Source organism: Cantharellus anzutake, assembly GCF_015039405.1.
Source record: "Cantharellus anzutake strain C23 chromosome Unknown EI90scaffold_16, whole genome shotgun sequence".
NCBI lineage: Eukaryota > Fungi > Basidiomycota > Agaricomycetes > Cantharellales > Hydnaceae > Cantharellus > Cantharellus anzutake.
This window is the reverse complement of record NW_024066966.1, coordinates 182,388-208,008: the sequence shown is the minus strand read 5'-3', so window position 1 is coordinate 208,008 and position 25,621 is coordinate 182,388. Positions and strand designations below refer to the sequence as shown.

The following is a 25,621-nucleotide window of genomic DNA, read 5'->3' as shown; positions in this document are numbered from 1 at the left end:
TACATGCCCTACCACTGATTGGCAGTTTCGAACATATCAAGATTAGTCTTATCAGCAATTAGGAGTGTACACTGAACATATCGACCTAGAAAGTCTCGATCGGCCCCCAAGCCCACTGAACCAAAATTCGTCCACGAACTTTTGATGTTAAATCCTCCCACACACAGTATCGAGTGGATCTTCGGCTCGAGCCTGGTGCTGTGGCAAGCGTTACTTTACGCACCATATTAGCGGTTGAACTAGGATGCCGCGCGCCGGCAGGTTACAAATCCTTGCATTTCTGAATTTCTTGCGACTTAAGCTGTTGGGTTTTCCTGCTGACTCAACATGCATGGTATTGTTGGTGGCGCGCAGGTGTGCGTTCTGGGTTGCTGGTCGCTGATTTGGATGCCGAAGTGGAGGTCGGCAATTCAGGTGTACATACCTTGCTAGCATTTACATTGTGTAGTGCCAAGCCGAGAATATTGGGAAGTAGAGTGCGTTTAGCCGGCGTGCCATTGAAATCAAGAGAGACGCATGAAGCATTGCGGTACTGACATTGAGCTGAGATCGACGGGGGTAAAGTAAGGAATGACGATAAGTGGGTATTGCAATAGTCCGAATGGTTGGGTACTGGCGAGGATAAGCAGTGGAATAAAATGAGGTGAAATAATTTAAGGGAAAGACCGTCCAACACAATCCCAACGAACAAATGATAAGCATAGAGCAAAAAAGATGGGGCGGGTCTTATACCACGTATGATAGAGATGATAAGGTAGATTAACAAAGTAACAGGAGCGCGACAAGCGCGACGACTCTCCAGCCTCGACTTCGCCATACCCAGAACGCATCTGAAACTGGGCGTCGAGTGAGCCTGAAAAAGCCTAAATCCTCCTTGCCGGGTCCAAGGCAATCAATCGAGTTCTCCGCTTCGTTGCACGCGAGTCTGGAGTCCCTCTCGGAGTGCTTAACATGGACGGAGACTCATCTTTCTTTGGGGTCCCAGGTACACTAACTCTCCCTGGGCCCTGAGGAGAGGAAGACCTACTTTCGACATGAATATCATCCGTCTGTACTCCATCACGATGACTTTCAAAGTAGTGCTTCTCGCAATATTTAAATCCTTCCACATCGTAGTAGTCCTCCAACCGTTCCTCGCATCCAGCTTCGGAGCACACAAGATGATTGGGGTGGTATCTACGCCCTTCGTGGTCTTCTGCACACGGACCCTCGATGGGCTTTCCGCATGTTGAGTTGCAACAAAGTGAGTTGTTGGCTTGGTGATAGTGATAATCGCAGAAAGGTTGACCCCCAAAGACGTAGAAGGAACGATCAGGAAAGGGTTTCTACCACAGCGACACATCAATACCCCTCAACATCAGGGTGAGATCCTGGAGTAACTCACCTGACAGGTGGAGCAGTTGAAGCAATGACGGTGATATTTCCCTTTCAACTGCCCATCCGCAGAGCTCACGGCGTGACTCTCGATGGTAAGCCCACACCTCCGGCACTTGGGAAGATACATATCCTTCCAGTCCTTCTCACACAGAACACCGCCATCTCCTTGATCCACAGCCACCCACCGTCCATCCTCGATCTTCTTCTGGCACCGTATGCACGCCCTTACAGTCCGCTTGCGTCGTGTCGTTGGGGCATTTGTTCGGGCAGGGGTTGTCATAGAACGAGAAGGGATCTTTAATGGTTCAGTGCTTGAGGGAGGTTTCGCAGACTCGGCAATGGGAACGCTGGACGGATCAACCACGCGAGACGTCGTCGGCGACACATCTTCTTCGGTTAGCGTATCCATCAACTGCCGAGGGGCGCTTCGATTCAGTGCGCCCATCGACTTTGAGTACCGTGGCGTACGTGTATCGTTAGAGGCGGTTGAATAAATTGAGCTTGTGACAATTGTATCACGGTTTATTTTCTGAGGCCCTGAAGAGCTGCTAACTGAAGTACGGTCATCATCTGGGTGGGATGGAGACGTATACGATGAGGAAGATCCAGTTGTGTCAGAACGCCTATTCCTATTGCTCGGGAAAGTGATAGAGTCTTTCCGTGGAGGGGGAAGCAGAGTTGAAGTTGGAGCCGGGGCTGGAGGTTTCTCGAATTCTGGAGAGCCTTCTCGGTCATATGGTAACAACACGTCGGATCCATCAGAGTCCTGCGTACGCGGTGGAGGGCGAGAAGACAATGGAGAATCCTGTGGAAAAGGAGAGCCGATTCGTGGAATGGAGGTGCTCATGCCAAACGGAGACGGAATGCGCGGGGAAGGGGTACGAGGATCGGATATTCTGGGAGATGGGGAAGAACGTGGAGTCGAGAGTGGAGGCGTGCCAACTGAGAAGGGACGGGATGAGAATAAGTGAATAGCGGGATCAAGAGTCAGAACTCACTTCGATCATAGATGCTATTAACATCGAGATACTGAGAGAAATGTCCCGAAACTGGCATTAGTTCGGCCTGAGCTACAGCTTGGAACGCTCTTCGCCCGACGCCTGCCATACCGCCTTGTCCACCAGCCTTAGTGTCAGGCAACGCCAACGGCGGAAAGACGACATGGGGTATGTCCTTCTGGTCCGAGACTGTCACCGAGGGGGAGGGACTCCGTATAGACTCAGCCTTGCTTGAGTTCGAATAGGAGCTTTGTCTGACTTTACTGGTGCTCCGCACCGTGGCGGTGGACAAGCGGGAGGCTCTCGAATCCGTACGAAGGACTGGAGTCCCCATAACTGGTGGAGAAACAAGGGGCAGCCTTGTTCGATCTTCAGCTGCTGGAAATGAAAGTGTGTTGGTTGGTCTAAGATGGGACGGCGCGGCTGAGGGTGACCGCGCTCTAGATGATGTGGATGCCCGTGCAAAGCTACTAGGTGAGGGTGATAGGGTACGGGAGGGAATAGGGGCAATAACAATGTCAGACTTCGGATCATGACTCTTCTTCAATAACGAGGATGGAGATGTCTGAGGTGGGTTGGGTCGTTCTTTAGTACAAACATGATCGCTCAGTTGATCCAGGGGCACGGGGATCCCGCAGTTCGTGCACTTCACGTCCGGTAACGCAGAAATGACCCGAGAGTCCTTGTTCGTCAACGCCGGTCGCATAGCAGCAATCACTGACATATCTCAAACGCGTCAAGTACGAGCTCTACCCACGATGCTGGACGAGCTGTAAAATGACGGAGGAGAAAAGAGAGGATGAAGAGATCCACGACTTCGCTACCTCGTTCTCATTGCCAAAGTCAAACCGAAGTGGTTGGAAAGATCATTCTAAACCGAGCTTCCAATTCAAAACTCGCACGCACCCGTACTAATTATATGCCACAACCAAAACAAATCGATTTCCTCCCCTGAACACCCGACAGAAAAATTACTAAAACTACACATCGCAAGGCTGTAACAGTATATGTAAGTTGTGCGACAAAGCGGATGACAGGGAATTGATACAGATCCTGAAATGTGACAAGGAATACCGAGCAAGTGCTTCTATGGGGGATAACAAGGGATACAAAGGAAAACCAACCCAAATAATAACCATTAGAACGATTGGGATGGCTGAAGTCCATACCCATTAACAGCGGGCAAGCTCCCATCCACACTAGGGTATCCATTTGGCGGACCAACATGTGTCTGGTACGTTTGCCCGTCTGCTTGCATGTGAAGACGCTGGAAGAAGCTATCCCATTGGTCTAAATTGGGAATAAACATGCCACGCGATATAACCCCAAGTGCAAGAATGAGTAAACACACAAACTTCGAAAGGGGCCCAGTGTCCTCAAGACCCTTAAAAGCCAACGCAACTCACCGAATTCAAACATTGTTGCAGGGATACCATCCAGTAAACCATTGTTCACAGCAGCGTACTGTTGCATCGAAGATTGCATGGTTGTAGGGTGTTGATACTGATCCAGCATGTTAATGACCTGCACTCCACGCGGAACTTCATTCTGTGAATTCATCCCAGGATTAACATTTGTCTGAGGTGCAGAAGCATCATCCACGGGGCGAAGTGGCGTGGTAACTAGAACAAAAGAATCACCAGGTGGAGGTGTCAACGAGGCAACATCGACAGGGCCCCCGTTGGCCATTGTCGGATGATTATACACAATCTCGTTGGTGTACAGCTCCGTGCTAATCTCTGCTTCCTCCCCGTTCTGAGGGTCTGGAACGACAAGTGTACCTGTCGGTATATCACTGCCAAGAGCCCTGGCTGCGCGTTGGGTAGCAATGAAAAGGCCACCTCCTGGACGCGACGGATCCTTCTTCCACACAAGGGCATCCGCATCCTCCTGGTTTCGGCTCTCAACACCAGCTGTCGGGTTCTTGGGCCAAAAGTTCCTCGGCACCGGGCTTTGAGTCGCTTCGTACAGGAGAGATATAATCTCCGCTGTCTAAATCACACAGATGAGCAATGATCAATTGGGATGAAAAATCGTTCAACCTTCCGGCGGGTGGGCATGTGCCCCGGTTCTACCGCGCGATCCCAACGTTGCACACAATCCTTCAGGCGTCCAAGACATGCCTGAGCATCGGGGTCTTTCCGCCTCGCCCACGTATGATACTGGAAGGATTCATATAAGCTGATGACCCAGCTCGGGGTCCATTATTCACACACCTGAACCAAAGCGCACGATGCGATGGAGTACGCAACAAGAATCCACGAGTCGTACACATGTTCATGCGCATCTAGCCAGTCAATCGATTCACCAGACCATCTCGTCAGCGCACTCCACCGCTCCACATTCAACGAAAATGTCAAGTGAGCCGGGACAGTGTACTGAATCCTGGCGAACACCCTCCAGAACATCATGCACACACATGTATAAAACATGTGCAAAAGTCCCGCCGAGATGTTGGAGTCCCGTCCTTGATACTGAAGCTCTGGCGGTATGTTCTCTGCGAACCTGTCGAGCTCCGCCAAGAGATGTTCGAGAACCTCATCGGTCGTGTGAATGAGACCCGTCGGACTTCGCAAAAAGGAGTGAGAACAGGGTCTCGCCCCATCAAAAAGGGAACCTCCCTCACCTGTAAATGGTCCTGGTAACTTTCCCCAACAACACACTCAATTTGACAAATTCTCCCATAAACAACAGCGAAGTAGCTTGTTGAATCTCGGCTGGTGTCAGATGAGATTGAGTGGTCGGCAGTTCGGGTCCTGGCAATCGGGCGTCACAATCATGAACGTCGATCATGAATGGTAACCCTAATGTCAAGCCATACCTAGGAAAAAGACAAGATTGAGTTCATTATTCGGTCACATTACCGCCATGTATACGTCACCATCGATCTGTAATGACACACGCCGCCCATAACCGCCGACGCAATTGTATATCACTTTTCACCGCCTCGGCACGGTGCAACCCTAAATCTTGTGCCTGCCGACAGCTCAACCAAGAGATATCGACCGGAATAATACACAGAATAACGCACCATTCGGATCGCAGTGCTAACCCGTAGCCACCCAGCTGACATCGCATGGCTGACGACACGACCATGTGGCTCGCCTGTCATACCCATAATCAGCAACGCCTGTATATTCGAAAGGGATGCATTCGACACAACATCATCAGTTTTCATGATGTGATTGAGGATTTTGCGCAGATTCTCAAAGACGGAGAGCGGGGTACCCCGGGCGGTAGCCGACATGACACATATGGCATAAAGGAGAACAGGAGACGGTCTGTAGTTAGACGAAGCGCTGTCCCCTGTCCCATGAAGAAACTCGTCTTCAGTCACGATGGGGAAAATGGGAGCGATGTTTTTGAAATAGTAATTGACGAGTCTTTCGAGGACATGGCGCTCGACAGGCTCTGGTCCTCGTTCAGAGTCTCGTGGTAAATACGGGTCGGGTCCGGTGTCTTGCAGAACTTCTATAAAGCCATCACCGGAGCGAATCACCTTCCAGGCTTGCTGGTAAGAGATTGATGTGTCCGCAGATGTGGAATGTATTTGTGGCATAGATGTCTGAAGTATGTAGTTGAGAGAGGTTGGACCTAGAGTTGAGGTAAAAAGGTATCGACTTGGTGAGCTGCGTGTGTATGGTGAAGTTTCTAACCGTAAATTTTGCCCTCGGGCCTATAATTAGGTCCCACACCACCCACTGGAGGCGCATCGTACTTTGAGCGGCTAGATGAGGCATGTGAAGACTGCACGGTCTGCTGACTGGCTGGCCCATTCGACGGTAATTTCGATCCCACAGAGTCGTTAGCATCTCTGTCCTTTGTCCGTGATGAATCATCCTCGATATTGTCATTCCTTCTTCGCTTGAAACGAGTCTCTGTAATTGGCAAGTGGAAAGTACACTCGTTTCCATGCGAGCGGCAATGTGTGCACTGCGAAGGGTTCGAATCGGGGATGATATCGCATCGAATTTTCCCTGTTCAAGAAACGTGTTAGGCAACGAAATCATCTAACACAATGCAGCAACCTACGTCCTCTGCAACTATCACAAGCTTGGAGAAGTCAAATTTAACTCAACGAAACGTAGGGCGTTTGTGAATCTTACCTCGTTGTGTCTTGGTACGTTTACTCGCAGCCCCGGAAGCACCCGTGGCAGCGCCCGAGGAGGGAGGGGTGTCCTTGGCGCTTCCAGCATTCCTGGGGCCAGAGACGGAAAGGTGTTGACTCCCTGAAGGGGAATAAAGCTCAGGGTCCGCCAAATCCGTATCACCCGAAAGTTGGTCTGTAGTGCTTTCCCTTCTTCTCTTTTTAGATACGGGCGGCCCTACAGAGTACATGGTTGCGATTTGGGGTTCTGGGGTTTCAGAGGGAGGTGAGTCGGGTGCTGAATTCATGAAGGATGTGCGGGCCGCGGATGGTTGACGCATTGAATCATGTGTGTGCAAATATTGCGTTAAACTTCGAGGTGACTGGGCGTGAGTCGGTTGAATACCCGATTGATGATCGTGGATAGGAGGCGCTAGCTGTGTTGGGTAAGATGGTGGAGGATGAGAATCGGGATAGTGTGAAGGGGCAGGAGTTCCTGCAGAGATTCCGTAAGACCCCCCGTCGGGTAAAGTTTGATTAGAGTATGGGGGGTATGGCGTAAGCGATGAGCCAGCCGATCCAAATTGATTCTCTGGACGAGCGTACGCGTCTGGGTGCCGACTCGGGTCCAGCATGGCTGAATCACCAGCACTGCTTTTCGACGATGATGCCCTAGGAGCTTGGGATGAGCCAGCCCCCTTCCAGGAGCGTCTAATGGTCGAGCCAATACGCTCTTTTGAACGAGCGTGAGTTGGTGGGAACGGAGAAGGAGATTTAGAGGATGCAGCGGATCCGTCAGGCGTCATTATTTCTTTTTTTCTTTCCCGTTGTTCCACTAATGATTTGAATTGAATAAGCACGGAAAAAAACTGGGAATGTTTTTGAGATCTCAGATCCAGGTACCTCAATACCGCTAAATGATAGGTTGCGTGCGGGATTCAATGTAGAGCATAAACCGGACTTGCTGCAGCCGTTGAGTTCCACAACTGCGACTTGCTTCCGACGATCAATTGTCATATGGTCAACAGATGCTAATAAGGAAACACTTATTCATACCATCGAGACCTCAGGAAGAAAGGAACGCGGCCTTCAAATCCGCCCCTGCTTAGGTGACATGATTCATGCTCACGCTATAATCCGTCCCTGCATACGCAAATAGATAATTGATGTTCAAAATACCTAATGCAGCAACCGATTTCGGCCGCCGTCTCAAGTCTCAACCTCCCCAAAGTAAGCGCTTAAATGCATACTCCGCCTTGGCAAAAACGGGCGTAGATCTTCTAGCCTCTTCAAGGCTGAAGCATATACATTCGGAACCAGGGGGGACCCGCGCGGGAGAAGGTTCATCAGCACCAAACAAGATCAGAAAAGACTACTAAACTTTCCACACCTTACCACATCCTTTGAAGTCACAAGCGGTGTGTATCCCACATCTTGGCAGGTGCGCACAATGAGAGCGCAAATCGCTTCTACATTCTCCCGGCAAGTTTTGGCTCGATGCGTCACTCCAGCTGATGACCTCTCCCAATCAGGTGCATCAGACCCTTCACGATCCTGACCGTATTCGACAGGCAGTGACTTGAACGCCACTTCCACAATGTCAGTATTAGTGGGAACGACGGAAAACGCCCGAGCCAATGTGGATGATCGTCCCTTCGGCTCCGGTTTTGATATGGATGAGCCTCCGGATTTCGAGGGAAGCCTAAATGATGTCGGCTCGTCCTTAATCTGAATCATCTCACTCAAGGGAACGTCCACGCTGGAAGACAACGGATCGTCTCCATTGGGTGGGTTTGGCGGGGGAGTGTTCCTGATGCTGTAGGTGGTCGCCCTCGTCACCACCTCTTTCGATGGACGGTACGAGATGACAAAACCATAGTTATGGGAATGATCTCTTCCCGCTTCCTGCATTGGAGAGAGTATGTATGCACCTGCATTGATTACGTAGTATTGTTTAGTAGACGTAATGTTATGCTGTCTCTACTCACCTTTCTGAATCCCAGTTATGTCGTGGAATGGCACTCTGGTGAAGACTTTCACTTTGTCGAGTGAATAGTCATAACTCTGGTGGTTGAGTTGAATTCAGCAGCACTATCACGGATAATCGAATTTCCACATACAACGATGTACAACGCGGCCGATGTCTATCACCGACCATGTCAGATGCAGGGTGTTCGGCCATTGATCACGACGTGACCCACCAATAGAAGGACTTTCTCTTCAAAGGAATTACTGATCTTGATGTTAGGCTGTGAAGGCGAGAAGAGTGTCCAGCCGCCTTTAACTTCCTCCCCTTCTTGCACTAGCAACGCCGTGCAGATGTCAATGGCAATGACTCTGATCTTTGATATCCGAATAAGCTCCCTGGGGTCAGTGGCCTGCATATTCGTCATGAATTCGGTAAACACGCTCAAACCGCGATGTCCGAGGACGAAGTCGATTATGGCCTGAGATAAAAAATCTGAGAATGTTGCGGCGTACATCCTATAGTTTGGCTACAAGCTGTATTGGGATACGCGCGTATTCTGCGGAAGCCTCACCGTGCGAGGGAGTTGACGCCATCATTGAGCATCCCTGCGATATCTCGTTTTCCCGTTCTAAGTACATAAGCCCCAATATCGAGTCAAACCCTTACAATGAGTGCAGCTATACTTGCCTGGTGAAATCTCCCTGGAAAGAACGTCGGCTTGAGTGTGCGGCTTCATCATGGGCAGGCTACAGACCTTGAGAGCAGATGTCCCCGCGCTGCAGGAAGAGTCAAGAGATGTTCAGAAAACGTAACTGAGCTTACTCACTAAGTGCGGCTTATGGCGTCTCCATTATTAGCCCAAACTTGGATGGCACGCATACGCATCATTCAAGTGTTACAGAAGAGTGCCATCCCAAACCCACCATCATTGAATATCATATCAATCTCTTTGTTTTGGGCCGGTGAGGGTACAATGGCCAGTGCTTGCAGCTGCACGTCTAACATGTGTCGGTCAATGGCACTCTAGCCAACATGAATGAGCCATGAAATTCGGAAATTGTGCTTCGGGCCGTACCTGAACAACGTTGGTCCGGTCAAGGCAATCAATGCAGTTAACCCTAAAGACACCATTTTGCAAAGACAGAACTCCTTCCGTATTCACCCAGAAGAAGCCCTGACTCGAGAATGGGCGTTCGAGGGAAGTAATCAATTTGGAGATGTTCTCATACCTATCAAAATGGTGTTACTAAGTTCTGTGAGAATCCGGTGAAGTCACCGGGGACTGGAGCATTCTTACTTCATTCCTTTGCATTCCGCATGGAAATCGAATCTATGCACAAGGGAGACTTCAAAAAATCAAATAAATAAAAGTATTTGATACCTTACCCGCAGTATCTGTAGATGTATCCATGGGCATGTGCCAAACTACAAAGTACAGACCACTTACGATAATCCAGGGATGTTGGCTTCTTCCAGGGCATCCCGGTATTCATTTGTTACAAGTCCTTCTTTCCCCGTGGTCTCTGCCAGATTAAGTACTACCTTCATAGCGTCAATAATTAGTATCACAGAATTTCCAGGTCCCGAAGAAAGGCACCTGTGGCCCATATATCTCATAAGCTTCTCGAAATGTCGTTTAAGGGCGTAAAGGCGTTCGCTATGGGTGCGGTCCAACGTGGGAACTGGTTTGAGGCTTGCCCCAGATTGGGACCAGTATAGAGGAACTAGCTTTCGATCAGAGTCAGTGCATGCGATGTAGAAGGAGGCATACTGGAGCCTCTGATTTGTATATAACTCAGGACGTTCTGGCATCCTTCCCTCTAAAAACTCAGCGTGTCACCTGCAGTGCAAGATTGTAGTCAATTCTGCTTACAAATGTCTGTAGGATGGTCTCCGTCTCGACGAAATTCGCCACATTTGCATCTTCATCAATCCCCGCCGCTGATATCTGCGATCACCCAAACTTAGTGCGAAATTATCGTCCTTAGGTCAAAAATACCTGAGTCCTGCGCGTTGCCGAGAGCGACGCGATATAATACAAAAGTTCATCATGTTCGCCGGTCCTACCTCGTCGTCGTCACAGTCCTCAGGTATATCGGACGCAATCCTCTCCGGGGTGACAGAAAAATGAGAAAATTGAATATACCCTTGCATCAAGGGAAGAACATAGTCATGCAACTTTTTGAGGTGAGGGTGAGGGATAGCACGATCAGAAGAAATAGGCTGTACGAACTCCAGCTTCCACAAACATTGATGAAATATCTTCATTCCACCAGAAACGACGGTCAACCCGTCTCCATAGCGGGAAATTGGGGTGTGGCTCGGAGAGTGTCGTGACATTAGCAGACGTTGTCGTCTCGTCAGAAACTGCATTTAACAGATGCAAATTACGATCAATCTCCATTAATTTCTGATGCTTTCTCTGCAGTGCCGTTGTGATGTCTGTCGGAAGTTCGCTTTGGTCCACACACAAAAATTGAGGGACAAATTACTGACCAAAATCATAAGAAAAGAACATCTCACGACTGAAAAGTTTAATGCATTGCTTTATGACCTTCAGGTCAAGCTGGACACTCTTCTCTTGATCAGCCGGCCCGTTTTCAGGAACGTCCGGAACCGTAGAGTCCGTAGGGATCGCATGCTGCATTTCCTTCACAACGGGTTGTTGGGATGAAGAATGGAGAGGTTGGTGCCCAGCCTGAAATGGCACACTTCCGAAATGCGTGGAATCCCGGTTCTTCGATTGTGATTTCCAGAATATAAAGCGCGAGAAAAAAGATTTTGTAATGGAGGGCAACGGGTGGCCCTCTGAGGCTGTGGAAGCCATGTTGACCACAGGAGACCCGTCCTGGGGAGAATCAGGTTTGCCAGATCAGTATCAACGGAGTGGACCGAAAATCTTTCCGCGTCTTCCTCGCTGTTTGACGCAGACAAGGCATCCGACTGGTCCATGCTGGTGGCGCTTGAAATGCTCTCACGACGCTTCAAATGAGAAGGACTTCCCTCGCGAAGTACCTTCAAGAAACCGATGGCGCCTCTTTCCTCTAACGGTATCGCCACCACTTCTTTGACCGCATAAATCGGGTAATTTAACACTGCTTTGACGTCGTCAGCAATTCAAGGCATACTACACTAGAGCGTACTCGCATTCTCCTATTCTGGCGTGTGAGTTTATAACGAGAAGATAGGACCCTAATACAAAAATATAGAATGATGCTACCCTTCCTGAACACTAGTTCGTCACTACGAACCTCGGAACAGGGACACTATGCCAACGATACCAAACACAACAGGACAATCGGACCACTCGATATCTTCGGTTGTAGAGGATATATCGACATCCCTCACAATAGGAGTGGGGCCCCATGAGATTTGAAGTATCGAAGATGAATCAGTGGCAGACTCGGAGGTCGGTTTGATCAGGAGACCGTTCGGAGTTGCGGCAATCGCGAGCTCCCTGTAAAGACGGGCATGGGCCGCAGCTTTTATCATCGACGATGGGGGCAACGAAGAAGTGGAAGTAAGGCCAGGATAAGGATGGCCGGTTAGCAGCATGACCCCTCTCCAGTTACAATAATCCAATCAGCCAGCTCCGATGTTCAACCGGCGTTACGCGCGAGGTTGGAGTGTTGCTCTGGCCCGTTGTCCGCGAAGAGCGTGTAAACAAGGGAGGGGAAGATCCCAGAGTTAGGAAACAGTCAGAGGCGATGAAACGAACGCGTATACAAAGAGAGAACAAGTCCAAGAAGAGTAAATCAAAGACATTAGCCACTCGAGAAGCCAAAATTGATATTGTCGGAAATCCCCGTGTAACGTTTGAACGAATGGAATACGTTCTTGATATGTACAAGTTTTATATACGTTTGAAACGCTTTCTGCTGCGCTTCCACTTCAAAGCGTGTGCAACATTGTACATATGGGATTTTCCGACAATTGAGTTTAGGGAGCACGTGTCCTTGAATTTTTTCTCAACCTTCAGGCATGGCGCAGTCTTCCTTTGCTCATCTCGATAAAAAGGGCAAAGGAAAAGCACCAGAGTCGCATTATCCCGTGGAAGACCTCCCTATTGCTGATGATAACCTTAATATCAATGAAGCTCCGGAGGACGAAGTTATTATTGACCTTGAGCCCGCGCCTGTGAACGCCACGGCGAAACTGTTCGATGAGGATACGGATATGACGGATTCCACACCGACAACATCACTGGGGTACTCTGGCATTAATTTTGGGCCATTGCCCCCATCTGCTCAGGTTGTCACAGTGCACACCGAGTCGCGAACGATCCCGGTGCCTCCCCATCGCTACACTCCTTTAAGGAAACATTGGATGAACATGTATACACCACTTACTCAAGTTTTGGGTTTGCAAGTACGAGTGAACACGAAAAGGCGTGCGGTTGAACTTCGTGTAGGCACCATCGAAACAAGGGATTTAAGTGCATGCTGAGTTCTATTCTACCTTTAGACTTCAAGACATACGAAAGAAGTTGGCGCAATACAGAAAGGGGCGGATTTCGTAAAAGCTTTCGTCCTTGGTTTCGCCATTGAGGTAATGCACCGGCCTTCCCCAATAACTTTGTGTCCTGATGCAGTGTCACCAGGATGCCGTTGCTCTGCTGCGATTGGATGATCTTTATTTGGACTCTTTTGAAATCAAGGATGTGAAGACTCTTCAAGGGGATCACCTTTCGCGAGCTATTGGTATGGTCCTTTAATCAAACTCATTACAATTATCTCTAATAGAAGTAACAGGTCGCATCGCAGGGCAAGATGGGAAAACCAAATTCACGATTGAGAATGCGACCCGAACTCGCATTGTTCTTGCGGATACGTGAGTGAAATTTACGGTGCCTGTGCATTGCACTTTCTCATACATACATTTGGCAGAAAAATTCATATACTTGGATCATTCCAAAACATAAAAGTTGCCCGTGACTCAGTTGTTGCACTCATTATGGGCAGCCCACCAGGCAAAGTGTATGCAAAGCTGCGAACGATTGGCGCACGCCTGCGGCAGCGGTAGCACTCATGTGTGCAATCTAGACGAGGTCTTGTAACTTAAGCACCATGAATGAATGCCTACCATAATCACCAACCCCGAAAGCATCTATATCCTGCCTAATTCATTCCCTGATTTCCACACACCTACTGCCCCTCTTCTCATTTCGTCGCCTTCCCAACCATTCCAACCAGACTCCCAGACCTGGCGATAGCCGTGAGCCCATAAGATGTCTTCTATAGTGGTGTATTCGTCCTTCGAATCGATGTGGGCAGGCCGGTACGTGAGTAGGGACTTGAAGAGCATGAGATGGCTCGGCCAGATGTGGTGCCAGGAAGCATCCACTCCAGTGTGGTTCGTTCGGACCTCCGCTTTGGAGAAATATTGCTCGACATGGGCTGCTGGGTCCTCATAAAAATGTTTCGTCTCGTCCCGGTATGTTAGAAGATTTTGACCACTGTCCCATAGCAACAATGAACGAATAATCGACGGTCGCAAATGAATGCATTGACTTACAGCAGCGGAGGCTCGCAGCTCAGCGACCATGCCCGCCCATTTTCTAGTTCTACTCGATGGAGATAGGACTGCCAGGGGACAGAATGGCATGGCATTAACACTCCCAAGGAGACAAGCTCTGTGCGCGGCAAGGAGCGAAGATAATACATTGCGGCAATCTGGCCACGACCGTGATATCGCATCACATAGAAGGATACAGGTAAATTAAACAGTATCACCCAAAGGTGACTGGTTTTAATTCGGAGGTTGAAGAGGGGAAGTTTTGCGCGAGCCTCTGACCGTGTCCTCCTCCAGTGGTAGCTCGCTTCCAGCGATCGGGCAGCAAACACGTGGAATATAGGAAGGAGTGGGTGCAAGAATCGCCATTCTTTATGGCCAGCCAGTGAATAAACAGCGACGTTAAAAATAACAACGAATGCTAGACACTTCAAGGCAAGCGGTGCAGATCCTGCCGGATGAAGAGTGATCCACATGCCGTGTATGCTAAATGGCAAGGCAGTGGTACACAAGATCGGTAGTCCTTGTGTGAGATAATAATGCCACGGGTTCTTCCCATAGAACAGAGCGACGGACGAGAAGTTGACTTTGATGAAATTCACTACAGTCAACTGGAATGACCTATAGAATAGCTTATCTACAAGAAGACTTGCAGGGAATGCAAGGCAGCTTGACAACCCAATCGCTAATATGAGATCTTAGGGGCCCATCTTGAAATAGTACTGAAAATACCTTGCTAGCAGTGCTCGAGTCGCCAGCCGAGGGATATGTGCTGGCAGCATGGCACATTGGTAAATGGCAAGCGCTGCCCATATGAGGGCGCTCGTAGGTCGTATCAGGAAAGATATTGCGGCAACAAATGCGGCGACATAGCCAGGGAAACTATGACAACTAGACTCAGCCGAAGGATGGGCACTTGCTTTCCCTACGCACCCCCCCTGATCCCCATCGCGGCCGGAATCGAAATCCCAGAAATATATGGCCATGATAGTAAGAGAAGTTTCCATAGAATTGCTGAGAGTTCGGGATAAGGCGAGTACATTAAAGAAGGACAGCAGGGAGAGGAACAGCTAGAGGAGCTTCGTTTACGTTCGAGACTGTGCCACGCAAGCTAACTCACAGAAATAAATGCCGCGTTCTCGCCGAGGAGCCTTTTGGACAACCGATATGTATAGTAATCCGTGAGTGCAGCGAATATAGATTGGACGAGCTTGGGCAACCAGATCTACCGAAATCTGTCAACAACGGCCCGTATTAGACGGATCGAGACAAACCAGCGCCCCCGTCTCCTCCAAGCGAAAATATTGAATGATTTGATAAACAGGAACAAAGATTAAGGGATATGTAAATGAGCGTATTGGGGAATCACTGGTCCATTCCCAAGTCAGCACTCCAAAACCAAAAACATATCTGTGAGCGGGTTCGAGAGATTGAAAATATTCGTCTGGCTGGAAGAAGGTCGTGGTGTATATAGCGATTAGCGGTCTAATAAGGAACGGTAACCATGGAAAGATCGACGAGCGCATGTATGGCTTGACCATTGTGAAGCGCTCGGATGATTCCGTGGAGGCACTCGATCTTCAAATCTTTTAATTTTACTGTTCACATTTTCATCAACATGCGCTACAGGCTCGTAGATGTTTTCCACTTTGTTTCACATTTCGTTTTTGCACGTTCGTTAGCTATCTCAGATGCGTCTCCACATTCCAGTCAGCCAGACCCTGCATGGAATGGCCAATTACTACCTGGTGTAGTAACTTCGGAGGCCAACAACGTTCCCTTCCTACCTTGTGAGTGGAATGCTAATCCTTGGAGAGCGTGTTGAGTGTCTTCGCGCGTGTAGACTATGTGCCTGCAGGTGATCAGTCGATCGATGACGCATCTTCGGCTGTCGAATACTCTCCTGGTTTTGTTTCTCAGCATGATCTCCACTTTATCGGTGGTACTCAGCACATCTCTCATGTCCCTTCATCTACTGTGACTCTTCGATTCTTCGGTGGTCGGGTGGAGTGCTTTGGACAAACTTCGCCTCATCATGGCCAAGGCAATGTCTTTGTTGATGGACATCTTGTAGCTATCATCGACGCGTACTCTCCTAAACTGTACAATCAGCAACGAATCCTCAACCTTGACGGCTTGAAACGCGCGCATCACACTTTGCGTATCATCTTTACGGGGAGTAGCCACCCTACGGTCTCGGGACCCTTTCTTAGTATCGACGCGTTTGTTGTGGGGCCTCAGACTGATCATCAAGCCCGCGATCTTCCGCGTCCAACCGCTTCTGGTTCATGGCGTCTGACTCGGGAGGGGACTACTGGAGTTGCTGCCATGCAGCTCGCCGTTGTATCTGACAAACATGCTGTCATCATTGACAAGGTCGAGCACAATCCTCTGTCCATCTCTGGCCATCCTGCTTGGGGCGCGCTTTATGACTTGGAAAAGAACACAATAATGCCATTGGATTTGCTCAGTAATTCGTTCTGTGCTGGAGGGAGTTGGCTGTCTAATGGGACTCTTCTGAACGTGGGGGGAAATCCTGTCGTTGCAGATAAAACGGGCGCTGCGGACTTCGGGGATTTCAATGGTCTTCAGTCTGTGAGAATGCTGCATCCATGTGATTCCGGCGAATGTAATATCTATGAAGAACCGAACCGAATACGCCTGGCCACCCCAAGGTGGTACAATTCCGTCACTCGACTGGAAGATGGGTCTGTCATGATTATAGGCGGATCCTTCAGAGGTGGCTGGATGAACAACAGGACTACAGTAAAGTACCCATAACGCCACATCGTTGCCAATTACTGATGGCTTGCCAAGAACAACCCGACTATCGAATATTGGCCTCCGAAAAACCTTCACGGACAAAACGGGCTTCCCATTCGGCTCCAGTTTCTCATTCGAACTTTGAATGCGAACTTATTCCCGATCGCCTTCACTTTGCCCGATGGCCGTGTATTCCTAGCAGCGAATCGCGACGCTATCATCTATGATTGGAAGAAGAATACAGAATTACAGCTACCCAAAATCCCAAACCGTGTCCGTGTGACCTACCCCATGATGGCTACAGCGTTCTTGCTTCCCTGACTTTCACCAACAACTATGTACCAGAAGTCATGATCTGTGGTGGTTCAAATATTGATGACACTCGCCCCAGTTATGAGATCTCTTCTTCAGAACTTGCGTCCAATCAGTGCAGCAGGATTGCGCTCTCTGAAAGCGGGATCAAGAATGGATGGACCGTTGAATATATGCCTGTGCCCCGAATAATGCCGGATGCTGTGACGCTTCCTGATGGGAAGATCTTGATCCTTAATGGTGCTCGAAGTGGTATCGCTGGCTATGGGAACGTTAAGGGCCGGATGGGCCAGAGCAATGCTGCAAATCCCGTCTTTCAATCAATCCTGTATGATCCAACGGCACCCATTGGTCAACGGTTCTCAAGCAGTGGCATCCCTCCATCAGGGATTCCTCGTCTGTATCATTCCGTGGCTTCTTTGACTCCGAGTGGCGCTATCATGATCGCTGGCTCTAATCCTAATCTTGACCGGTCTAACGCGGAGTATGGGACTGAATACAGAGTTGAATGGCTATATCCTCCGTATACGGCAGCAAAACGACCGATCTACACTGGCGTTCCCTCGAAACTTGGCTATGGGAAGTCGTTCGTTCTTCATCTCCCCAATGTCGAAAAGTTTCGATCAGCTGATGGTGTGTACACGTTCGAGCGCGTTGCGCGCGAAGCTGACGTATGTTGGGCGCTTCAGTTGCTCTGATGGATCTAGGTTTTGTTACCCATGGATTGCACATGAATGCACGACTTGTTTACCTGAAGTGTTCCGTCGTTGCCAAAGATTCACGTGTACTTCAAGTATATGGTCCGTCTAGCGCTGGGCTTTATCCTCCCGGACCTGCCTGGCTGTATGTCTTGATAGACGGGATTCCGAGTGTTGGGAAGAAGGTTATGGTTGGTGATGGTGAAGGGCCGCCAGTTGATCAAGCAGCTATTGATAAGTGAGTTATATTATTCAGCAGACATTGACACAGGCTGATCGTTCAACAGTATGTTGGCGAAAACGACCGTGGTGGACAAACTTCACCCTCCCATGGGTTCGACGTCGGAGAGGTAACCCTTGGTTTATCCTTTTGCGTCATTCCGAGCCAGCTGGCTGGCTTTAATGCCCCTTTGTACAAACATGTCGAGCACCATTCTGAGTGAAGGCTGGATACTGCCTGCATTACATAAAGACTGAAATACTATTGCATTATGCTCAGTCACTCATTTATTGCCGGGTTCAGGTTCATGCCCAGCTAGTTGCTTCTGCATTAAACGGAAGTGGCTTGTTTGGTGTTGACCCCAATCGATTGTAACACGATTGACCTGACAATTTATGTAGCTAGAGATTCATCTTTGATCTGATCATCCCCACGAAGGAAAGCCGTGCCTGGCGGAAACGCCTCGCTAGACGTGAATGCAACGTGCTAGTTCACCGGATGAAAAACCGGGTTGCAATCTTGGCTGTTTCCTCAACGGGGCATCTTTTTTTTGGTGGAATCTTCGGTAGCTTTCGCGGCCAGGGATGCCTGAAGGGCTGTGCTGTGAGGAAGGTGAGGCCTTCCACCGATCGGGTAAGTAAGGAGGACCCCATGAAAAGTGAGTTGAATGGTGACCGCTGCCTGAAATTTCCTTCATTTTCCATACTTCGTTTGCTTCGTTGGTTCTTAGTTGTTCACTTCTGTGCCCGCTTCTGGCTCGGTACTTCGGGTTCATCATCGTAAAAGAAGACATTGGTCTTGACTTGATTGCCTGATTCTCATATGCTGTATGATCGAGGTTGGTCCGAAGATGATTGATGTCGTAGATCAGATGAGGACGGATACGTTGTGGCTAGCTAGGTTGTGGGTCGTGCTTGTCATCGATGAGCTGTCTCCATGTCTCCATGGACTGAGAAGCGCTGACAGACAGCATGTGACAGTCCGTCTTTCTCCAATGGTGGTAATGCAAAGAGTGGAGACACGATGACCTATCCAAAAATGCAAAACTGACTGAGAAAGATAAAAGGTCGAAAGAGTAGTGTGTTCTTGATCGCCACAACAGGCGGCGTCCAGTTGCATATTCGTCTATACGTCTGCCTTGTACATAAAGCTCAGGTCGAGCCAACGACCGTTTCTCGATCTCTGATTGGTTCATCCGAACGTGCTTCAGGACTTTATCCTTAACCAGTGAGACCATGAAGACTCCAACATGAACATCCCAAACATGCTAAATCCAGGTTCCTACAAAACCCATTATATACATACCACTGTTAAGACCCACCCACATAGTTCAATCCCGCGTACATATCGAGAAATGCCACCCAAGCCAATGCAGAAAAGCCACTAACATGCAAGCGACAATTAACACACGAGAGAATTGCCCCGGAAGATTTACAGGGCGAATTGATTTACGCAAGACAGGGGATGAGAACATGCAGGTGAGAGATGGTATCAAGACAGAGAACACAGCCGAAGGCCCCCCCGGCCTTGTTTATAACTAAAAAGGCCTAAGTTAGAGTCCAACTTAGTAACTAGTTTGTCGTTTCAATACTTCTCACGTGTGGCGTGTCAACGGTGTCGAGAATATTAATGTCCACGGCTTCAGCGTCTCCCCTCCACGGTCGTTCTCATGTCCATCCTTCTGGAATTAATGCTGTGCGGGCCTTTGGGGTACACGATTTAGCCTGCGACCTGATTGCTGTTGGTGGTGACCTATGGCTGGAAGTCATCGAACAAGCATGTTTCTTCGTGTCATCTGCTGAAAGTCACACGTCACTGAACTTAAGGTAATAACAGGTCCCAGACGATAGCATTTTTTTTTATCGTGTGCTGTCATCAATGTATATTGGGACTCGAATCAGTGCGATCGCATGGTCACCACGCTGCAGGTCCCCCGCGGCGAGTCCCACTGGCCATTGGTACCTGGAGTGAGTGGCGTTACATTGGACATGCCGTTTAACTTTGTCATGCATATGTCCTTTCCTTACAAGGCTAGCAGTAGGATGTACCGATGGGAAAATACACTTGATTACACAACGTGCCTCAGATGAACCAGTTGCTCACGAATTTAGTGGTCTTCCGTCTGGCCACAAAGGCAACGTAGCTGATTTGTGCTTTTTCTCTTGTGGAAATGATCCGGCCAGGTATCTCGCAAGCGTGGGAGGTGCGCGTCTATGTTAAGCCCACCCGAAACCCCTCTGAACCCACTTCCGTAGATGATAGGAGGTGTATTCTGTGGGATTTGTATCCCTCCCATTCACAAGACGACCAGGATGATGAGGCGGTCTCAGAGATGTTGTCTCCATCTCCAGTCCTTGGTACGAAATCCCCGTAGACACAGGTCGCAAGACACCGTTTTCTCCCATCCCATACTCAATCGCATTCCGCCATCCGCTTCGTTCAGTGGCTTCGCATTCTTCCAATGCACGCTGCATCATGGTATCTGACGTTCATGGTACCGTTTCCATGGTGAACTGGATGGATCTTGAGAGCGACTCAACTCTCAGGGACGCTGTTTGGAGTGGACATAAGGTCGTTGAATTCATAGACCCAGCTGCCCTTTCGAGGTCTGTCTCCGGTTTGAACTCTGTATGGGGAGGTGGAGCAAGCTGGAAGCCCAGCGATCCAGATATGTTCGGAGCGACCTACGGACCATCGTGGGTTGTGTGGAATCAAAGGAAGTTACAAGGGGGGAAGCCCGTTGCCAAAGGAGAGGGGTTCTTGGAAGGTGGAAGCCAGTTCCGGTATGTGAGGCGCAATTACGTCGGTCCTCGCTCATAGACATTGAATCCGATAGTTGGTGTCCAACCAACGCGCGATTGTTTGCTGTGTCCACCCGGTCACCTATTGCGGGGGCATCGATCAAAATTTGCGACATCAACTTTCCATCAGGTATCCGCACGACGCTTTTTCTCGTCCCTTTAATAACATCATTTGATCAGCCTTGCGAACGATTACCCTTGCCCCTCGCCCTCACCTGATAAGAGACTTCGACTGGATTGGCACTGAGACTGAGGAAGATGTAAATAGCCCTGCCTGGATCGCCATCGCTATCGGAAAGGAGCTGCGTTTCGTGGCAGCTGGTACCCTGCTCACTGCTGCTGGTGACTCGCAAATGATCGCATCATAAGATTGGCATTTATGGAACGTTCATGCACCATGTGTTGGGGCATCAGCTGTGAAACGTGAATACATACTAGTAGATACACTTTTCAAACTATTCTAGCAGCGCCAAACACGCAAATTCAAATCGGAAGCGTCACAACCATTATCCTGATAACAAAATGGTATAGAGCAGTGGGAGGAAGAGAAAGGTTACAATGGTCATTACGAAAGAGTCAACATGGTCAGGTTAAGAAAGCATAACTCAAAAAGCAGATAAAGACGCCAAGAAATTCGAAGGACACCTAAGCAAGAGTCGCTTAACCATTCCCAAATCCAAGGTTGACGAACATATGTCTCCAATAATTGATATCCGCATCGGATACCCCATTGACGTGTTGATATTCTGGCTGACCAAACGGGTCTGTGAGACTAGCTGGAGCTTGCCCCCATGGAGAGCTCGGTTGATATGTCCTGAAATCCAGAGCATTTCCGTTCGGGCCGCCATTTTGTTGTGGACGGGTATATGAGGAGAACTGGAAGGTCTGATCGTGCAGCTGCATAGGAGCGCTGAGTGCATTCTGGAACTGCATTTCGGAGTTCTGTGAATCTGACATGAGACCATACGAATGAGCACCAGGCATCGATTGTGCCAGTGAGAATGCGGTTGGGCCTGCGATGTCTGCCCCATTGATCGGCGATGAGATTGAATGGGGAGCAATCGTTGAGTCCACTGAAAACTGTGTCGGGGGATATGTTGGGGTGGGTGGTAGGACGGAATTGCGTTCGTAGGAGAGGGGAGAAGTGAAGGCGATGCTGCGTGTTGGGAGGAGCTGCTTGTTGAATCTGCGTCGCGGTGCTTGTGCGCTCGTCGTTCTGCTGCGCGTTGCTTATCCGATAGATCCTTTGCCACCAGACTTCGAAGAAAACGGGCGTGATACCCGGCTGAGCCCGAGGATGACGCCATAAGCGCGGCCTCCTGATAAACATCAGCTGTTTGGGAGATTAGATCGTAAATTTTCTTTGTGGCTTCTTCATGAAGATCAGACAGAGTATTTGAGTGCCTAAGTAGCTGGGGGAGGCGAGCAAACAAGGTCACATGATGGGAAGAATATCAGCAAGCCGGAAGCGAGACGTACCCGCAGAAGGAATACCGCAGAATAGGCAGTCATGACTGTTATCGAGTCCTGAACGTATCGCTGCGGTGTACGGTGAGTTCCATAGATCCCCGAGAGAACAACTCTGAAACCCCAACTCACCAACATGCCGATAGGAGCGAATTCTGCCGTAACAATCTCCAATGACTGCAGCGCACTTGTGTAACAGTTTGAGAGGGCTTGCAAACTGGGAGCCTCACGGCTGGCAGTGTGTATCGAAGATTGCAACCCGAAGCTGTTGAGGAAGAGTCGGACATGGAGACGGAAGAAAGACAGCACGGAACTGTGGAAGCTTTGACCATCGGCTAGAATGTGCAAGGTAGTCAAGGAGAGATTCACGGAACTGTCAAAGCGAAAAGGATACGTGCCTTTCTGAAGTTCGCCTTGCCAGACGTTCGACCAAGCGGTCAGCTTCCCATTGCATCCGCGAAGGAGCAGTTCGTAGTTGACATCGGAATACAGCATCCCAGGCTGACCCTTGTGCAGATAAAACACATCAGTTGTCTCGGCCTGTGGTGTGAAGCCCCGTGATTAGATCAACTATCCTGTGTGTGAAAGAGAGAACTGTTGCATACCGCAATCCTTCTCAGCTGCACCTGCGCGGCAACGATGACATCCTCAGGTCTCAGGAATTTGCTGTCGTGCCAGTTCGTGGAGGTACGAACAAGATCATCCTCTGGCAACATCCAGTTTCGACCGGTCTGCATAGAGAGTGATCGATCATGAACGAAAAGGACGAGATAGGTCCTCTCACGGTCCCTACGCTCGCGTAGCTGTTGGTCCGATTCGTCCTCCTTCGGCTTTGAGATGTAACGATTCAACCCAAGTTCTATTGCCATGCGGCAAGCATATCCAATATACGTCCAGGTGTTCTAGAGAATCAAATGATCAGTATCAATGGCGGTGATAGGACATTGAATAGAGCATTCAAACATGAGCAATGAACTAACGCACTTGATCATCAGGTTCTTTCCAGTAGGTCATGCATGCGAAGCTCTGCACAATGCCCACGCTTTTGACCCCGTTGGCAAAAACCTTCACACACGTATCATGAGCTAACTGCTGGCACGCTGGATAGAGATGCGGTTTCCAAAATTTACAGCCCGCCATGATGATACACGTGAAAAGGAAGGGGCATGCTTTCCGCACATGCCCTACCGTGTGCAAGACGGGGTCGAATAGGCAAATGAAGGGATTAAGGCGTAGGAAAAACCTAATAAAAATATGAGCAGCTCAGCTGAGGGGGCCGATGGATTGTGATGTGGACATACAGTTCGAACAGAGCGTTCGCGTCGTCCTCCGTAATGAGACCCACGGAGATTGGGTCTTCAAAATCGACCACCTTTTTGGGCTTGCCGAACGGCCCAAAAGGCCCACTTCCAACACCACCTACACCGGATCCTGAGACAGTTCCACCTTCAGCGCCGGGAGCACCATTCATCGAGGCACCACGATTTCTCCCCTTCGACTTCGGAGCGCCCGAGTTGGTAGTTCCGTCTTTCGAATCATTGCTGTCATCCCCACTTCCGCTCCCTTGACCATCCGGTGGGTTGAGGATCGTATGAAAGAATGAAAGACGCTTGTTCTCATCGGCGAGAGCTTGCGCTGGGAACAGGTTGAAATTGTTGTTTCTGTCTTCACCATCGTCTGGTTTTGAAGAGGAACCTTCCGACTCCGAACCTGAAGGAGATGACGTACGAGGCGACGATACACCACGAGGGTTGCCATGGGAAGCGTTGGGGGTTGCATCGGAAAACCCTCGCTGGCGATTGAAATAATCTGGTCGATTTTGTGCCTGGGATCCTGAAGGCGTGCTTCCACTCCCACCGGTTGGCGTGGGATGCTGTAGTACATCCATCATCGGTGTCACTCCGGTGGATGAATGGCCTTCTTCCCTCTTAATTGGGCCCCCAATCTGTCCCCCTTGCGAACTATATTCAGGTATTGTGATATACTGGATATTTGAACCAGTACCACTGGATCCAGACGGCGACATCTGTGTTTGTCCCGAACTCTGCCAACCACTTGCACCGTTCGCGGTGGATATTAGAGGAGATGTGAAGGAATTAGGATTTCGTCCATCTGTGGAGGCTGCAGTCGCTGGGCGTGCGGCGGCATTACTATTTGTTGAAGGGGATGACGACGCCGCAGAATTTGCGGCCGCCGCTCGAGCGGAAGTGAGGTTTTTTTCAAGCCTACGGAGCATTTTTGATGCCTCACTCAGCCTGCGGGTTGCAGGTTTGTGGCGAAGGTAAGAATCGGGAAAACGTGTTGAGTACATGCATCACAGGACTGAGGAACAACAGGAGGAGTGATGCATACTTTGATCCTGGTTTGCGACCTCGTCTATGTTTCTCGAATATACACCTAAAATTAATGTGTGAGTACATCTTACCAAGGCCGTTCATAAGCCCCAGTTTGTGCAAGTGCTTAAGGCGCTATATGCGATGGGATCGCAATGCGACGTCCCTCCACATACACCAGGATCCCCAGATAAGCAAAGGACGATCATAGACGTACTCTGAGTTCTGTTTCTTACACCGGTTACATGGTCCGCCTTCTTCGGCACCAACACACCTCATCTATCAGGGCCCGTAAAGTGAGATAAGCAAACAGCGGGTGTGTGATTAGCGCCGTGGTCCACGTCGTCACGAATGTAAAATCAGGATTCCATACCTTAGCAGCACGGCATACGGTACAGGCTCTAGACATCACGCACGATGATGTTGAGGATTGATAATCACTGATAGAACGTGTGAAGCTTATCGCGTACTCACTTTGCCCCACGAACGATCGGTGGTTTAGCGGCGACTGGTGCCGGAGCTGATGCAGTGGGTGGTTGACTCGAATCATCCATGACGAACCTCTTTTGATTACAGCACGCTTGGTGAAGTGTCAAGGCTCAAGTCAACTGGGTGGATCTGGCTGCCAGGCGCCGCGATGCGGGAAGTTGAAGATGAATTTCGTGAAGGAGCACAGGACGGTAGTTGAAGAGAATTCGCTTCGAAACGGATGCCAGAGATGAGTAGGGCTAGATAAGGTGGTGGGAGGGTAGGACAGGAGGTATAATATGCGCCTCGTTGTAACTCTGGAAGCTTCCGTGCGTGAATGGTTTACGTGGGTGAAAGGAAGGCGTGTGTGCTACCCGAGGGAGATGAAGTGGACAAGTCCCGCTGGATGGCGAGAGTGGATATGAAGGAGGGAAGTAAAAACTGGGTTTCTAGGGATTCCCAGATGCAGATTTGGATGACCTGTGAATTCCCAGGCACGCGTGGAAACTACCCAAGGTGACAAAATCGCGAACCCTTTGAGAGGAAGATGAGGATGGGTTGTTTTATAAGCTCCCAATGACGAGGGTAGGGTCAGTGACAGGGATTGAACACTCCGG

At 49.5% G+C, this 25,621-nt stretch overlaps 8 protein-coding genes across 8 annotated transcripts; 3 read left to right on the top strand and 5 right to left on the bottom strand.

Moving 5' to 3' along the window:
• Nucleotides 1-434: 434 nt before the first annotated feature.
• Nucleotides 435-2,315, bottom strand: EI90DRAFT_3050388 (uncharacterized protein). Its single transcript, XM_039059755.1, has 2 exons — nt 1,385-2,315; nt 435-1,325 (listed from the first exon to the last, which is right to left on the bottom strand). The coding sequence occupies exons 1-2, from the start codon at nt 2,222-2,224 to the stop codon at nt 864-866; spliced, it is 1,302 nt and encodes a 433-aa protein (XP_038917689.1). The 5' UTR covers nt 2,225-2,315; the 3' UTR covers nt 435-863.
• A 981-nt stretch (nt 2,316-3,296) lies between these two features.
• EI90DRAFT_2970245 (fungal-specific transcription factor domain-containing protein) lies at nt 3,297-7,647 on the bottom strand. Its single transcript, XM_039055681.1, has 11 exons — nt 7,519-7,647; nt 6,482-7,458; nt 6,408-6,428; nt 6,032-6,352; nt 5,407-5,969; nt 5,257-5,351; nt 5,002-5,196; nt 4,592-4,943; nt 4,418-4,537; nt 3,782-4,367; nt 3,297-3,665 (listed from the first exon to the last, which is right to left on the bottom strand). Exons 2-11 carry the CDS (start codon nt 7,266-7,268, stop codon nt 3,514-3,516), a joined length of 3,192 nt encoding a protein of 1,063 aa, XP_038917688.1. The 5' UTR covers nt 7,269-7,458; nt 7,519-7,647; the 3' UTR covers nt 3,297-3,513.
• A 31-nt stretch (nt 7,648-7,678) lies between these two features.
• On the bottom strand, nt 7,679-11,986 carry EI90DRAFT_3145004 (SacI homology domain-containing protein; the record flags this gene model as incomplete). Its single annotated transcript, XM_039065217.1, has 20 exons — nt 7,679-7,757; nt 7,853-8,393; nt 8,451-8,526; nt 8,583-8,606; nt 8,664-8,946; nt 9,003-9,045; nt 9,182-9,207; nt 9,258-9,294; nt 9,355-9,454; nt 9,507-9,660; nt 9,729-9,761; nt 9,879-9,973; nt 10,001-10,155; nt 10,203-10,251; nt 10,305-10,372; nt 10,459-10,609; nt 10,665-10,873; nt 10,928-11,279; nt 11,324-11,526; nt 11,683-11,986. The coding sequence occupies 20 exons, from the start codon at nt 11,984-11,986 to the stop codon at nt 7,679-7,681; spliced, it is 2,982 nt and encodes a 993-aa protein (XP_038917687.1).
• A 621-nt stretch (nt 11,987-12,607) lies between these two features.
• On the top strand, nt 12,608-13,453 carry EI90DRAFT_2915515 (eukaryotic type KH-domain type I; the record flags this gene model as incomplete). The annotated part of the gene is made up of 5 exons (XM_039054548.1): nt 12,608-12,838; nt 12,896-12,979; nt 13,032-13,131; nt 13,183-13,261; nt 13,318-13,453. The coding sequence occupies 5 exons, from the start codon at nt 12,608-12,610 to the stop codon at nt 13,451-13,453; spliced, it is 630 nt and encodes a 209-aa protein (XP_038917686.1).
• Nucleotides 13,454-13,458: 5 nt separating this feature from the next.
• EI90DRAFT_3050375 (Alg9-like mannosyltransferase family-domain-containing protein) lies at nt 13,459-15,497 on the bottom strand. Its single transcript, XM_039059754.1, has 6 exons — nt 15,217-15,497; nt 15,063-15,167; nt 14,876-15,012; nt 14,675-14,824; nt 13,946-14,611; nt 13,459-13,886 (listed from the first exon to the last, which is right to left on the bottom strand). Exons 1-6 carry the CDS (start codon nt 15,481-15,483, stop codon nt 13,538-13,540), a joined length of 1,674 nt encoding a protein of 557 aa, XP_038917685.1. The 5' UTR covers nt 15,484-15,497; the 3' UTR covers nt 13,459-13,537.
• Nucleotides 15,498-15,560: 63 nt separating this feature from the next.
• EI90DRAFT_3121323 (putative copper radical oxidase) lies at nt 15,561-18,069 on the top strand (the record flags this gene model as incomplete). The annotated part of the gene is made up of 6 exons (XM_039063383.1): nt 15,561-15,732; nt 15,786-16,708; nt 16,760-16,982; nt 17,051-17,650; nt 17,707-17,953; nt 18,003-18,069. The coding sequence occupies 6 exons, from the start codon at nt 15,561-15,563 to the stop codon at nt 18,067-18,069; spliced, it is 2,232 nt and encodes a 743-aa protein (XP_038917684.1).
• A 1,735-nt stretch (nt 18,070-19,804) lies between these two features.
• On the top strand, nt 19,805-20,755 carry EI90DRAFT_2915957 (uncharacterized protein; the record flags this gene model as incomplete). Its single annotated transcript, XM_039054570.1, has 4 exons — nt 19,805-19,902; nt 19,966-20,138; nt 20,191-20,285; nt 20,324-20,755. Coding segments are annotated over 4 exons (798 nt in total), but the record flags the coding sequence as incomplete, so codon positions are not given.
• A 331-nt stretch (nt 20,756-21,086) lies between these two features.
• EI90DRAFT_3288245 (fungal-specific transcription factor domain-containing protein) lies at nt 21,087-25,126 on the bottom strand. The gene is made up of 9 exons (XM_039067102.1): nt 24,910-25,126; nt 24,754-24,815; nt 24,556-24,600; nt 23,505-24,458; nt 23,188-23,446; nt 22,809-23,105; nt 22,336-22,743; nt 22,216-22,275; nt 21,087-22,148 (listed from the first exon to the last, which is right to left on the bottom strand). The coding sequence occupies exons 1-9, from the start codon at nt 25,084-25,086 to the stop codon at nt 21,342-21,344; spliced, it is 3,069 nt and encodes a 1,022-aa protein (XP_038917682.1). The 5' UTR covers nt 25,087-25,126; the 3' UTR covers nt 21,087-21,341.
• Between the last annotated feature and the right edge of the window lie 495 nt (nt 25,127-25,621).

What these genes read in the sequence shown, in the direction of transcription:
- EI90DRAFT_3050388 (XM_039059755.1), bottom strand. Translation starts at nt 2,224, where the DNA reads ATGAGCACCTCCATTCCACGAATCGGCTCTCCTTTTCCACAGGATTCT. An exon ending in TCAACTGCTCCACCTGTCAG is followed by an intron (nt 1,326 to 1,384) that starts GTGAGTTACTCC and finishes TCGCTGTGGTAG; the next exon opens with AAACCCTTTCCTGATCGTTC.
- EI90DRAFT_2970245 (XM_039055681.1), bottom strand. Translation starts at nt 7,268, where the DNA reads ATGACGCCTGACGGATCCGCTGCATCCTCTAAATCTCCTTCTCCGTTC. An exon ending in TTAGCACTGCGATCCGAATG is followed by an intron (nt 5,352 to 5,406) that starts GTGCGTTATTCT and finishes AGCTGTCGGCAG; the next exon opens with GCACAAGATTTAGGGTTGCA. An exon ending in TGTGTCATTACAGATCGATG is followed by an intron (nt 5,197 to 5,256) that starts GTGACGTATACA and finishes TCTTTTTCCTAG; the next exon opens with GTATGGCTTGACATTAGGGT.
- EI90DRAFT_3050375 (XM_039059754.1), bottom strand. Translation starts at nt 15,483, where the DNA reads ATGGTCAAGCCATACATGCGCTCGTCGATCTTTCCATGGTTACCGTTC. An exon ending in TGGAGGAGACGGGGGCGCTG is followed by an intron (nt 15,168 to 15,216) that starts GTTTGTCTCGAT and finishes AGATTTCGGTAG; the next exon opens with ATCTGGTTGCCCAAGCTCGT. An exon ending in CGCGATGGGGATCAGGGGGG is followed by an intron (nt 14,825 to 14,875) that starts GTGCGTAGGGAA and finishes TAGTTGTCATAG; the next exon opens with TTTCCCTGGCTATGTCGCCG.
- EI90DRAFT_3288245 (XM_039067102.1), bottom strand. Translation starts at nt 25,086, where the DNA reads ATGATTCGAGTCAACCACCCACTGCATCAGCTCCGGCACCAGTCGCCG. An exon ending in GGAAAGAACCTGATGATCAA is followed by an intron (nt 23,106 to 23,187) that starts GTGCGTTAGTTC and finishes TTGATTCTCTAG; the next exon opens with AACACCTGGACGTATATTGG. An exon ending in CTGCGGTATTCCTTCTGCGG is followed by an intron (nt 22,149 to 22,215) that starts GTACGTCTCGCT and finishes CGCCTCCCCCAG; the next exon opens with CTACTTAGGCACTCAAATAC.